This window comes from Rattus norvegicus, chromosome 10 (genome assembly GCF_021556685.1).
Source record: "Rattus norvegicus strain SHRSP/BbbUtx chromosome 10, alternate assembly SHRSP_T2T, whole genome shotgun sequence".
NCBI lineage: Eukaryota > Metazoa > Chordata > Mammalia > Rodentia > Muridae > Rattus > Rattus norvegicus.
Window position 1 is genome coordinate 77,742,469 of NC_141543.1, and position 13,204 is coordinate 77,755,672.

The 13,204-nt window shown below is 43.3% G+C and overlaps 1 protein-coding gene across 4 annotated transcripts in view; it reads right to left on the bottom strand.

Annotated features, from left to right (window-relative positions):
* Positions 1-201: 201 nt before the first annotated feature.
* Positions 202-13,204, bottom strand: part of Gdpd1 (glycerophosphodiester phosphodiesterase domain containing 1) — a 43,377-nt gene continuing 30,374 nt past the window's right edge. For 2 of the 4 annotated variants that reach the window (XR_015630622.1, XR_015630621.1), the window contains 7 exons: positions 11,930-12,048; positions 11,353-11,442; positions 8,205-8,338; positions 4,027-4,086; positions 1,882-1,933; positions 1,391-1,564; positions 202-555 (listed from right to left, as the gene is read on the bottom strand). Coding sequence is in view for 2 of the 4 variants with exons in the window: in XM_087572120.1 (XP_087428246.1) it covers positions 1,442-1,564; positions 1,882-1,933; positions 4,027-4,086; positions 8,205-8,338; positions 11,353-11,442; positions 11,930-12,048 (578 nt within the window). In the remaining 2 variants the exon portion in view is untranslated. Of the gene's footprint in view, positions 1,565-1,881; positions 1,934-4,026; positions 4,087-8,204; positions 8,339-11,352; positions 11,443-11,929; positions 12,049-13,204 lie in introns of all 4 variants that reach the window. The other 2 variants (XM_087572120.1, NM_001044238.2) reach the window with 1 other exon arrangement.

Consider the following 13,204-nt stretch of genomic DNA (forward strand, 5'->3'; position numbering starts at 1 on the left):
TAAAGTGTCTGCCCTGTAGATTAGCTTGCGCAAGTTGTCTGTCAGGACGCCAGGAAGCGACTTCCTATGACCCTGTTGTTCCCCTTTCCCTTTATGCTAGTGAGAAAGCTTGGATTTGCTCATTTATTAATTACCTCATTAACTGAGAAAATTACATGAAACACGCTGGAATTACAAGTATAAAAGCAAATCGAGACCTCATTTCATTCTTGGAAAACTTTATTACAATTTAGACCACAGAGCGACAGAAGGAGGGTGAGGCTGTCCTCCATGGCTGCCCCACAGCAGAGACGTAATCTAGGCAAAAGGCGTCTAGTACTCTACACTGAATTTATCTCCCAATCTGACATCATGAAAATTAGTCAAAAGGCCAGAGGCAGATCTGCGTGAAGTCACATCGGGAGGCAGAGGAAGTGGTGTATAATGCGGGTTAACTCTCGCTGTGTCCGAGCCTTAGCGATCGAGCACGTGGCTCATGCTAAACATGCCCGCAGTGGCGCCGCGCTTCCTTCCACCAGCTCAACCACTAGTTCACAGCCCAGGTCCAGGCTCAGCCTAGTCGCGCCCAAAAGATAAGAACTGAGTATTTCTTGAGGAAACACAAAACAAGACTAATTGGATCTTGTCTTATTTTATAGTTATAATGTCTATTTTTAAAGACGTAAAAAAATAGACATGACAGCACTGTCATACACCTGAAAAAAAGACTCCAACCGGGATGCCCCATTAACAACCGCAGCCCAGGAGTCTGTCTCAGCCACAGCCTGGATCTGAGTAATAACAAACTGTTACTTGCTTGAATCTGCCCTCTGCGAACAGCATCCACCCTGCTGGGCGAGTACTACACATCTCTTTCAGACTCCTCTTCCCCTGTATTTCCGTTAACTAAAAATACACCTAGACATACGAGACAATTCAAAATGGCTGTAACGGCCTTCAATAATTTTCTTTTTAACTAAACAAAAAAACTTTTGAAGACGGCATTTCACTATGTAGCCCAAGCTGGCCTCAAACCCCTGCCCTCTTGCCTCAGCCCCCCGTGTGCTGGGATCGCAGGCTCATGATACCATGCCCCGCTCAGGAACCTTTTACCACGGTTGATCCTATTTCAGGGAAGGCTAACGCCCAATTTACCTCTAGCCTTTGATTTCAGATTTACAATAATAGAGTACTGCATCATATGCAGACATCCTGATCAATGATCTACATTTCAGCGCTGGTTAACTCCAAACAAGTTCCCAGTGTAAAATATGCAATATTGGAGAAAATAAATATACAATTTAGGGAAGTTTCTACATTCCCATACAGACTTAAGAAATGAGGTATTAAAACTTAACTGATTAAACCTTTTATCGTCCTGGAGACCCCAGGGGAACCGTGGCTAACACACCTTTCCTCAGATCTTTTCTGATCATGACTCCTCTCAATGATCTGGAGTGCTTCATGCTGACATGTTATTTAAGAACTCCTTAAGCTTCGTTGGATAGTCCGTCATCACTCCCGTGGCCCCCAAATCAAAAGCTCTTTTGTACTCATGCTCTTCATTTAAAACCCAAATGTATACCTGGAAATTGAGGCATAAGGAGAAATGTTAAACAGAAAATGCTTTTCTATCTATCCACTATGATCTCAGCAGACTTACAGTGACTAAGGAAGACTGTCATTTCTCATTAGGTATGCACTGCCTACCCCCTCAGACTGCCACTGCCCTCACCCGCGTATGAATCTAGCTGACGGTTTATCACTAACTGAGGAAGAAGAGCACACGTCCTCATTACAGCTGTAGTGTCAGAGTCAGAGCTCAGAGCCCAGGCCCTGTGCTGTGCCTGGGGTCACAGGGGGGAGCGCTGCTGTTAGAAACACATCAGCACCCACACTTACTTGAATGCCCCGGGCGGTGAGGTGGTCAAATAAAGCTTTCCGCATTAATAAGCTAGAGGGAAAGAAAACAGTACACTCAGGCACATCTTCATCCTTAGGACTGGAAGTACCCTTTAGTTTTCTCTGTCAGTTTATAGAGTTCAGTAAGTGTTTCATTTAATCCAGTGCTTCCCCAATACAAACAAATACCTCAAGCTATAAAAGCTATGATAGATTATTAATTTCCTTTCTTTTGACAGTCTCACTATGCAGCCCTAGCTGGCCTAAACTACCTATGTAGATCATGGCCTACCTGACCTCTGACCAGCAAGATCTAGTTTCTTCTCCGGGGGTTAAAGGTCACCACACCACAGGTGGATGAATTTTTTTTAACTTCTGCCTGTTCTCGGGCAGACACTGGACACTCACAGACCATTCTTCCTGTAGCATGCAGGAAGTTGAGGCATCCCACTTTGCCTGCAGGAGCCTGCATGAGAGAATGTGCTAGAATCCTGAGTCCCTGTTCCCAGCTTTCCAAGTTACACGAGGCAGGGATCTCAGGTTAAGTCCTGGGCCATCACATTTCCATTACTTATGTTTTTGAATGTCAATTAACTATAATATTCTATATCTATGAAAATCATTTTCGGGCTGGAGAGATGGCTCAGCGGTTAAGAGCACTGATTTATCTTCCAGAGGTCCTGGGTTCAATTCCCAGCAACCATGTGGTAGTTCACAACCATCTGTAATGGGGATTAGATGCCTTATACTGGTGTGTCTGAAATAGTTACAGTGTACTCATATAAATAAATCTTTATAAATAAATCTTAAAAAAAAAAAGAAAAATCATTTTCCAGTTTCAAGTAACTGTTAAATTTACTTTTAGATTACAAATCACTTAAGATGGAAACTAGTAATACTGGAAAACGACAGTTTTTTAAAAAGACCTTATTTTAAATTAAGTCTATACATGTGGTGTCTGTGTGTAGATGGCTATGTGAACACAGGAGTGCAGGTGTGTGAAGCTAGATAATAAAAGGCCGTGTTTTAGAGTATTACATAGTTAAGCATTTAAGCCTCCTTTGGAAAACAAAAATATGGAACACTTTGCTATTTTTAATCTAAAATGAAACCCAACATCTGTAGAAATTAAAGCACTTTCTTTAAAGTAAGCATCAGGACCTTGTATGGAGGGCTACATTTCAGTTGTTGTCAAGTTTTGGTACAGATTATTTCCAAGAAAGGTGCCAGTAGGCAACACCCGCTTTTACACACCCCGGATTGCCACACACACCTCTTCCCACCATGCTGAGCTGTGGTTTGTGGAGGGGGTGGTTACTTTTTGCAACCTTGCTAGTAAGTAACCCTGAGGAAGTCACTGAAGTAAGGGACAGACGCTTAGTTCTCTCATGAAGGTAGAAGGGAGCCAGGTTCCCATGAGGGCTCTGTGACTGGTGACTAGGCCAGCTCAGGCGGCTCACGGCTATCCACCTGCACAGTAGGCACGCAAGTCCCGGTTACAACTGAGGCATGGGCGGACTGTAGGGTGCAAAGGAGCTTGCTGCCAAGCCTCTCTAAGTTCTATCCCCTGGTGCCCTTGTGGAAGGAGAGAGACAACTCTGAGTTGTGTTGTTCTGATTTCTACATGACAAGCTAGTACAAGCTTCCCATTCCCCACTCTACACAAAACACATTTATTAAAATAGTTTTTAAAAGCCCAGGCACGGAGGGGCTGGAGAGATGGCTCGGTGGTTAAGAGTACTGGATGCTCTTCCACAGGACTTGGGTTCAATTCCCAGCACTCACGTGGCAGCTCACAATTGCCTATAACCACAGTTCCAGGGGATCTGGCACCCTCAGACATACATACATACACGCAGGCAAAACACCAATGCACATAAAATAAACAAGTGGGAGGGGGTCTGGGGGAGAGGAAGGAAACAAGACGGCCAGGAATTTGAGACTAACTTGCTAGTTTTACAGAGGATTCGAGGCTGATGCTCAGCACTCACCCGAGTTGCTGTAACTTCAATGCTCTTTTCTGCTTCTTCAGGCACAAAGCATGCATACGGCACACAAGCATACGTGCAGGCGTGCACAGTACACATACAATTTAAACTAAATCTTTATATATAATCTTAAAAATATGGTAATTAAAATACTTACGTGTCCGAAAGCCAGATGAGAAACTTATGACCTTTGGATATAATGTGCGGTTCTTTTAGCCTAAGAGAAGTCAAAGACTGAAGTATGAATTAGGAACACAAGAATGTATCAGTGTGGTAGAATAAGAGTCATTCAAACTGAAAACAGTGATTATACACAGGGTGGGAGGCAGAGGCAGGGGGATCTCTGTGAGTTCCAGGTCCTCATAGTGAGAACCTGACTAGAAAATAAATACAATTTTACAATTTTTTTTTCAGAGGAGAAAAATAATAGAAATTTGGTTCTGTCTCCAGTGACCTTAAGCTAACTTTTACTAAAACTAAAAGCTAAACAAAACTGAGGAAAGTCTCCCAGAGACATGGTGCCCTAGGCTTACCACATCTTATCCTCCGTTTTGGCATGCCCTTTTCCTTCTCTTCTGTCTAGTAAAAATTAGTATGGGGCAGATTGCCTAACATAACCGAAGTGTGGGGAGATGGCTCAGTGGTTAAGAGCACTGGCCAGTCTCACAACGACCTAGGGTTGGTTCCTGGAACCCGCACGGAAGCTCACAAAAATCTGTAATTCCAGTTCCAGGGAGCCTGATGGCCTCTTTTGGCTTACACAGGTATCAGGTACATATGTGGTGCCCAGACATATATACAAGTCGAACATCCATACATTAAGAAATAAAAATTAGGTTGGGAATTTAGCTCAGTGGTAGAGCGCTTGCCTAGCAAGCGCAAGGCCCTGGGTTTGGTCCCCAGCTCTGGAAAAAAAAAAAAAGAAATAAAAATTAAAAACAGGGGTTGGGGATTTAGCTCAGTGGTAGAGCGCTTGCCTAGCAAGCACAAGGCCCTGGGTTCGGTCCCCAGCTCCGAAAAAAAGAAAAAGAAAAAAAAAATTAAAAACAGCCGGTGGCAGTGACACATGCTTTTAATCCCAGCTAGCACTCAGGAGGCAGAGGCAGGTGGACTCTGAGTTTAAGGGTAGCCTGGTTTACAGAGTGATTTCCAGGCCAGCCAGGGCTACAGAAGAAACCTTGTCTCAAAAAACCCAGAAAACCAACCAAAACAAAACAGTTCTATGGATTAGAAGCAGTGTATCTGGCTTGGTGCACATCCCAGCACTAGGAAGAGATAAGAGAGATCTCTGTGATTTTGAGGTTAGCCTGGTCCATAGGTGGAGTTTCAGGCCAGTCAGGGCTAAATATTGAGGCCCTGTCCTAGAAAATATATTTAGGGCAAAAGTCGGATGTTTAATGTTTCTGCTGCTGTTTTTTATTTGATTTAGTTTTCTTTTTAAAGATTTTATTTATTATTATGTATAAGTACACTGTTACTGTCTTCAGACACACCAGAAGAAGGTATCAGATCTCATTACAGATGGTTGTGAACCACCATGTGGTTGCTGGGATTTGAACTCAGGACCTCTGGAAGAACAGTCGGTGCTCTTAACCACTGAGCCATCTCTCCAGCCCCCTTGATTTAGTTTTCTTTAGACAGGGTCTTGGCTCTCCTGACTGAGTTTCTAAAGTGCTGGGATTGTACCACCATACTGGAGGCACAGACACTTTTCTTTGTAATGATGGTCTTGCAGCTTTAATTTCTCTCATGCTTTGCACACCCCTACCTCTGAGTCTCACAATGTAGCAAACGCTGGTCTTGAACTTGCAACCTTAATCCTTTGAGTGCTAGGATCACAGCTGTGAAACACCACTCTGGCTACCACACATTTCCTTCCTGCTTCCATATTTGAAGCTCTGGACCCTGGACTTTTAAACTACCTTTCCTATTTAGAGAGGTCAACCTGGCATTTAGGATCCGCACTGAATGCCTTCTTCCAACCTATTTATTTATTCTTCATTTCCTGCTTCTTTTTTTTTTAATATTTTATTTATTTATTATCTATGAGTACATTGTAGCTGTCTTCAGACACACCAGAAGAGGGCATCAGAACTCATTACAGATGGTTGTGAGCCACCATGTGGTTGCTGGGATTTGAACTCAGGACCTCGGGAAGAGCAGTCGGTGCTCTTAACCACTGAGCCATCTCTCCAGGCCTCCTGCTTCTTTCCTAACTTCTCCTGCACACACTCTCCTTCCCTCTGTGTCCTTACACATTAGCTAAGCTGGCTGAGCTCCAGGGATCATCGATCTGTCTCTAGCAGCCCTTAGGTCACAGATGCTCACTGCTGCGTCTGGCCTTATAGTGGGCCTTATGACTCAGGCCCTCATGCTTGCACAACAGGCACTGTACCCTCAGAGCCATCTCTGCAGCCCTCAGAATCACCTCAGAGGAAAGGCACAGTGTGCCTCCTTTCCTTTGTTTTATTTCAATAACATCCACTTCCCTATAGAGTGCACTGAGCTACCTAGAGGACATGGCATTTCTACTCCAGACAAGAAAAAGCTAAGCACTTCCATATTAAATGGTTAGAATCTTTTTAGTACAACAAATGAAAACAGCTTCTCTGTAGACAAGTGTTTTCTGAGCAGGGTGGGGTGGCACATGCCTGAAATCCCAACACTCTAGAGGCTGGGTAATTAAGACTGCCATGTCTAAGAAATGTCCATGAGGACTTTTTTTTTTTTTTTTCCTTTTTTTTTTCGGAGCTGGGGACCGAACCCAGGGCCTTGCGCTCCCTAGGCAAGCGCTCTATCGCTGAGCTAAATCCCCAACCCCCCATGAGGACTTTTAACAAATATAATTGAGAATTGATAAAAAAGTTCATCACTAAGAAATTCAAATAGTGAAAATGTCCTTGAAGCAGGAGTTAAGCTAAAAATGGGCCACTGAAATGGCTCAGCGAGGTGCTTGCTGCCACATCTGATGACCTGAGTTTGGTCCCTAGGGCCCTTGTGGTAGAGAGAGAGAGAGAACTGATTGCTAATGGTTGCTTCTCACCTTCACAGCGGCACACTAGAGTACACGCATGTATACATACAATATATAAATGTAATGAACCTCGCTTGGGGATGATGGGATTTAGGAGTGGCTCGGACAGCACAGTGCCTATGCAAGCACAATGACCTGGGCCTGATCAGCACCCATGCTAATGAATGAACTGGGCCCGGTGATGTGCACTGTGTAACCCTACTGCTGGGAAGGTGGGGGTGGGCGGATGGGGGGCATTCTGGCCAATGAGCCTAGATTAATTAGCAAGCCCCAGGTCCTAGTAAGAGATCCTGTCTTAATAAGGTGGACAGTTCCTGAGAAGCAATGCCAGAGGTTAGCCTCTGACCTCGCCCTCACACACACACAGGCAAATATGATCTACTTTTATTAAGAAGCTTTTGATATCAGAATTCTTTTTTCTATGTTTGTGTGAGAGATTGAACTCAAGGCTTCATAGAGCTAATAAGAGCTCTACCACTAAAATATATTCTACGTCCCACAAACATCTATTCATTTCTTTAAAATACTGATAAAGTGTATTTGTTCTTTAAAGCACTCCTAAGTGTATCTATTTTGATCATATTAACCCCTCACAACCCTTTCTGATCCCTCTCCCACTCCCTTCCAATGAACTCCCTTTTCTTTTAAACTCAGTTTAAGCAGGGTTGCTTACATGAACGTGGGTATGGAGTTACTGACTAGAGCATGGGCAAGGCAGCAGAGGCTACACCACGTCAGAAAGCAGCCCTCCCCCTCAGAAGCTGTCAACTGCCTAAGCTCTTCAGCTAGGGGTGCGAAAGTCTTTTTTTTTTTTTTTTAAACACTGATTGTTGCTTTAGTCTGTTTTTCTGTAGCTATAATGAAGTATCTGAGGCTAGGTCCTTTTTTAAAAAAATGGTTCACTTAGGTCACAGTTGTAGATGCACAAAAGCACTGCTATCTGGCTTGTTCTTTGAAAGGTTTTGGCAGCAGGAAAGCAGTGGGCACTTGCAGGAGGAGGCATTGGGATTCGAGAGGAAGCAGAAGAAAACCATGGGCAGAAACTCCTTCCCACAGAAGGAGTTCATCCTCCTAAATCTCCCATTAGACACAGATGAGACCAACCCCAGGTTCAGGGGCAATAGGCCACACACAAACCCGGCCAGGGTCCAGGAGGAGTTCAGAGAACCCACAGCTTGTGTGTGAAAGGCCTCCATTTTATCCCTAGCACCCAGGAGTTGAGCCACAGCGACAGGGATGGTCACAGAGCAGTGACGTGAGCATTCTGTAATAGGTAACTGGTAAGAAGCATGAGGACTTACTTCAGTATGATGGAGGGCATTGGGATCTCAAAGAACTGCTCTCGAATGGGCACAAAGGGCAAGAGGCCAGTGAAGAAAAGGCCAAGGATGAGCAGAACACGCTGCAGGCTGAAGAGGATAGGGATATCTGAGTTCTAGAACACAAGCAAGATTGCGTGTTACCTTAAACGGCATCATCACTCATAAACCCCAGAGCGTACTTCCCAGGCTATCTGCTGACAAGTGTCCTATGAATTATGGTCACTAAAACAACTCAGAATTTTACAGCAAATCTACAACCCGTAAGTAATGATCTACTTTGGAGCTCCAGCACTGAAGCCCCGCTGGTGCTTTTGTCACAATATCAATAGCTAGAGACTAGGAAATCCACCAAAACAGTAAAAACGAGGACACACAGACTCCTGACTCCTGTTAAAAATGCCCAGCTCCTCATCTCTGAGAATCTAGAGCATATACATGAACACCAATACTGCCAGGACTAGTCATCCTGCAGCTCTGCAGTTGTGGGTCAAATGCACAAGATAAAGTGTGACAGTGCATGACTGACCTCCCAGCATGTGGAGGTCAAACGTATCTCAAGTTTAGGCCAGCCTGGGATACATGAGACACTGTTGTAGAATGAATGAATGAATCAATCAATCAATCAATGAGTCAATAGAATTTTGTAAGTTAGAATAAGAATCTCTATTTAGAAGTAACTATAGACTCAGAGAAAGTCACAAAAATAGTAGAGTGTGATGTGTTCCTGGCTTAGCTTTTCTAGAAGGTGATGAGACTGTACTGGCAGACCAAAGCCAGTTGACACGGGTAGATTACGACTAGATGATGGACTTTAGTCAGCTCACATCCTTGTTCCTTTGTGTTATCTTAACCTGTTTCCATTTACTTGTGTGCATGTGTTTTCATTCTGTGCAATCCACCTATGGATTCCTATAACCACCACAAACAAGATACCGATTCCTCTAGAACACTGTGCCATCCACCAGCTCTCCCTGTCCCCTGCAATTCATGTGTCTGGCATGGCAGCCACCAATCTGCAATTCATATCTACAGTTTGAGAATGTTATATAAATAATACCACACAGCACATAATCCTCTTTTAAAGAAGGGTTTTATTTGTGTGTGTGTGTGTGTGTGTGTGTGTGTGTGTGTTGTGTGTGTGTATGTGTGTCTGTTTGTCTCTGTGTCTGTTGGAGTGCTGTGCTCCTACCAGTGTTTGGAGGTCAATCCCATGCCTGTTATGTGGATAATGCCAGAAATCAAAGTCGGGCTTCAAGCTTGATTGGCAAGCACTTCACCAACTCAGCCAGCTCTCTGGCCTTTACGTGTAATATTTTAAATATTTATTTATTTATTTATTCATTCATTCATTCATTCATTTATTTATTTATTTATTTAATTTATGGATTCGGGTGTACCTGGCCAGAGGGTGATTTACAGCAGTCAGTCAGTTCTCTTTCTGGAGTCTAGGTCCTGGGAGACTGAACTGAAGTCATTAGACTTGACTGTAAGTGCTTTTACTGCTGAGTCCCTTGCTACCTCATCAGCATGTGACATTTTGAGTGCTTTGGGTGCATGTGTGTGTGTTTGAACCCATGGCTTTGAGCAATGCTAGGGAAGTGGTCTACAGTCCCACACCCCTTTTTACTTTCTGAGGCAGGGTCTTGCTAGGTTTCCCAGGCTGGCCTTGAAGTTTACTCTGTAGCCTAGGGTTATTCTGACCTTTGATCTTCCTGCCTCAGCCTCCAGAGTAGCTGGGATTACAGTCCTACACCTCAAGCCTGGTTTCTTACAGCAATTATTTGTTGGATTTGGTCTGTGTACACTAAACCTGAGTTGACCTCAAACTCAAGATATCTGCCTGCCTGCCTCTTGTGCACTGGAATTGAAGGCATACGTCGCCATTCCTAGCTTTTTGTGTAGGTCTATTGTGCTTGTGCCCATTGCTCTGCATGGCTGTGATGGGCGCACTCTGGAGAGGCACAGCCCCGGGGACTTCCTCCCAGGATTGCTCCTCGCTGCTGCTAAGCCTTTTCCTGCCACTGTTGCACAGCCTGGTGATTCCTGGGCATCACCCACCCTGGTGGGCAGATTCCCTGCAGATCAATATGAAGACAAACTGTCATGAATTAATGTTGTCTAGATAAATTAACGACTTTATAGAATTCCTTATTTTATTCAAATAATTTTAGGAAGAAAATTTAAGGAGATGGTTTTAGTTGTTTTGCCAGAAAGATGTAATACAGTTAGAATCAAGAATAGCGTGTGCCCCTCCTCAAAGAATAGTAAGTAAAGGCCTAATAATAAGGAATACAATGAGCTTCATAAATGCACTAAGAAGAGAAATAGGCTTGGGGCAGATTTGTGATCCAGGAAAAACATTCTTTCTAGGTCAGGTCCAAGGATGATGCCACAGGCATGCACTATGATAAAGTGAGGCCATGTGAAACTGTGGCTTTGAACTTATAATGAATGAGCTTATAGAATGAACACTGCTTTGAACTTACTATCAACATCCTTCTGTAACTCCCCTTTTGTGTAACATTTTATTTATGAGGTAATTTTATAAAGAACTTATCTAAGAAAGTATAAAAAGACAAAGAAGAAATAAAGTGTGGTTATTGGGGCTCTGCTCCATCCATTAAATGTATATAATATGTCTGTTTGTTTGTATATATGTACATGCATATGTATGTAAGCGTGTGTATGTGTATCTAAGTATGCTTGTGTACTTGTGAAATTGATGAAACAGGTGGTTGAACCCAACCAGTGTGTGTGTGTGTCCTGCTGTGCAGAGGGTCTTTTTCTCTGTTCATCTGCTGTGTCCCACCCCCACTCCCAATCAACACCTTCCTCAGCTGCTGGTTCTGTCTCAGAGCCTGAGATCCTCCTGTTGCTACTGCTGCACTTTAGATTTTTTTTTCCTGTCTTTTAATTTTTTAACTGGCAGAGAAAAAGAACCCAATCAAAACCCCTAGACTGTATCACAACTAATGGAAGCTGCTAGATGAGGTCTGTCATCTCTATAGGCAACTTCTGGCTGGTTCCTCCCATTCATACATGAGCTATGTCAGGAATAGATTCTGCGAACTGCTGTTATCACACAAATAAGGGCCAGCCCTCCCGGCTGGTCGAGTCCGAGGCTTACCTCTTTGTAACACTTGTCTACAATCTCAGAGCTGGCATTGCCCCACACTGTCAGGTGTTCGCGCTTGTACTGCTTCACCAGTTCTGAGACCTGCATGTGAAAATTCAAATTTTATCCATGTGCCTATATAAACCCGCCTACCTGTACTGCTTTACATTAAAAAGTGGGTTACAATCCATTATCTGCCGAAAGGTGGTATAAAATTGTGGAACAACTGGTAATCAAATTGAGATTGTTATGAAATACAAAATTATTTACATTTACCACTCTAAAATGAGTTTAATCGAATATGACTACTTAGTAATTTGACATAAACCAACCACAAATGAAACGACTTAAAACTGGTAGTCAATTACAGAAATGACTGGATGAATGGAGCCTAAGAGAGCTCCCTTTCACCCACAGGAAAGTTTCCTCTGTGACCTTTGTGGGGCATTAAACAATGCTGAGCGGGGCCTATCTCGTTTCCTTGATCACTATCAGTCAGCGCCATTAGACAATGCTGACCCACAGAATATCGCATTTCTGCGCACACTGTCAGCGTCACCCGCTCGGACCTCCTGAGGCAGAGCCGCACCTTCTGAATCAGCACGTTGTTGTTCACTTTGATGTCGATGTTAATGGGGGTCTCAGGAAAGGCCTCAAACACTTCCTTCAGCAAGGGAATCCGGGTATCTGTTCCTTCACACTTGCATGCTAAGAAAGCAAGACGTTTTTAATTGGTGACTTCTATTCTTAAAGCATAATTCTTACTTTTTCAGTGGTTGTAATTTATACTATATGCTCATTACAGGAAAATGACAAAATGAGGCAAGGATAAAGGGAAGAAAAAAGTGACGTGAAAGCATCATCTCAGAACTGTCATCACACGCGCTGGATGGCTTCCTTTCCCCCTGCGCATTATGTAACAGTTACAATACAGTGCACCTATTGTTTTTACCCTGATACTTTTATATCTATGAGATATTTTCATGTTATGCATTTGTAATTGTGATTTTATTTATTTATTTATTTATGACAAAGTTTCTTTGTGTAGCCCTGGCCATACTGGAACTCTGTAGACCAGGCTGGCCTGGAACTTTAAGATCTGCCTGTCTCTGCTTACTGCTGGGATTAAAGGTGTCAACTTGAAAACTTAAAAGTATTTGAGATAACTAGAAGCACATAAAGACTGTAAGAAATAATACACATATCTATGTCCAGATTTCTCAGTGGTAATACCTTACAAAAGTATATACATGTCATATCCCAAATACTGACATTGATATAACCCATTGATATTATTTCCTCACTGTTTTGTTTCTTGCCTTTTGTTTTTATGCTGCTTGGGACAAACCCAGGGTCCCAGACATTACAGGTGGACTCTTCCACTAAGTTGCATACACCCCATAGATGTTTTAAATTTCCTGTTTTTGGCTTTTGAGACAATATCTTTTTTTTTTTTTTTTTTTTTTTGGTTCTTTTTTTCGGAGCTGGGGACCAAACCCAGGGCCTTGCGCTTCCTAGGTAAGCGCTCTACCACTGAGCTAAATCCCCAGCCCCTTGAGACAATATCTTATGCAGCTCATCGTGGCCTTGAATTCACTCCTGAGGAGAGCTGGCCTTAAATGACTGATCCTCCTGCCTCCACTTCATCAGTGTTAGGATCTCTCTCTCTCTCTCACACACACACACACACACACACACACACACACACACACACACACACGACACCAATCGTTCTGCTATTGATCCGTGAGGAGTTCTGAAGGTTATTCATTGAGATAGGTCCTCATTCTATAGTCCTGACTGTTATGAACTCTGTTAGACCAAACTGGCCTCAAACTCGAGATCTGCTGCTTCTGTGCTCCCT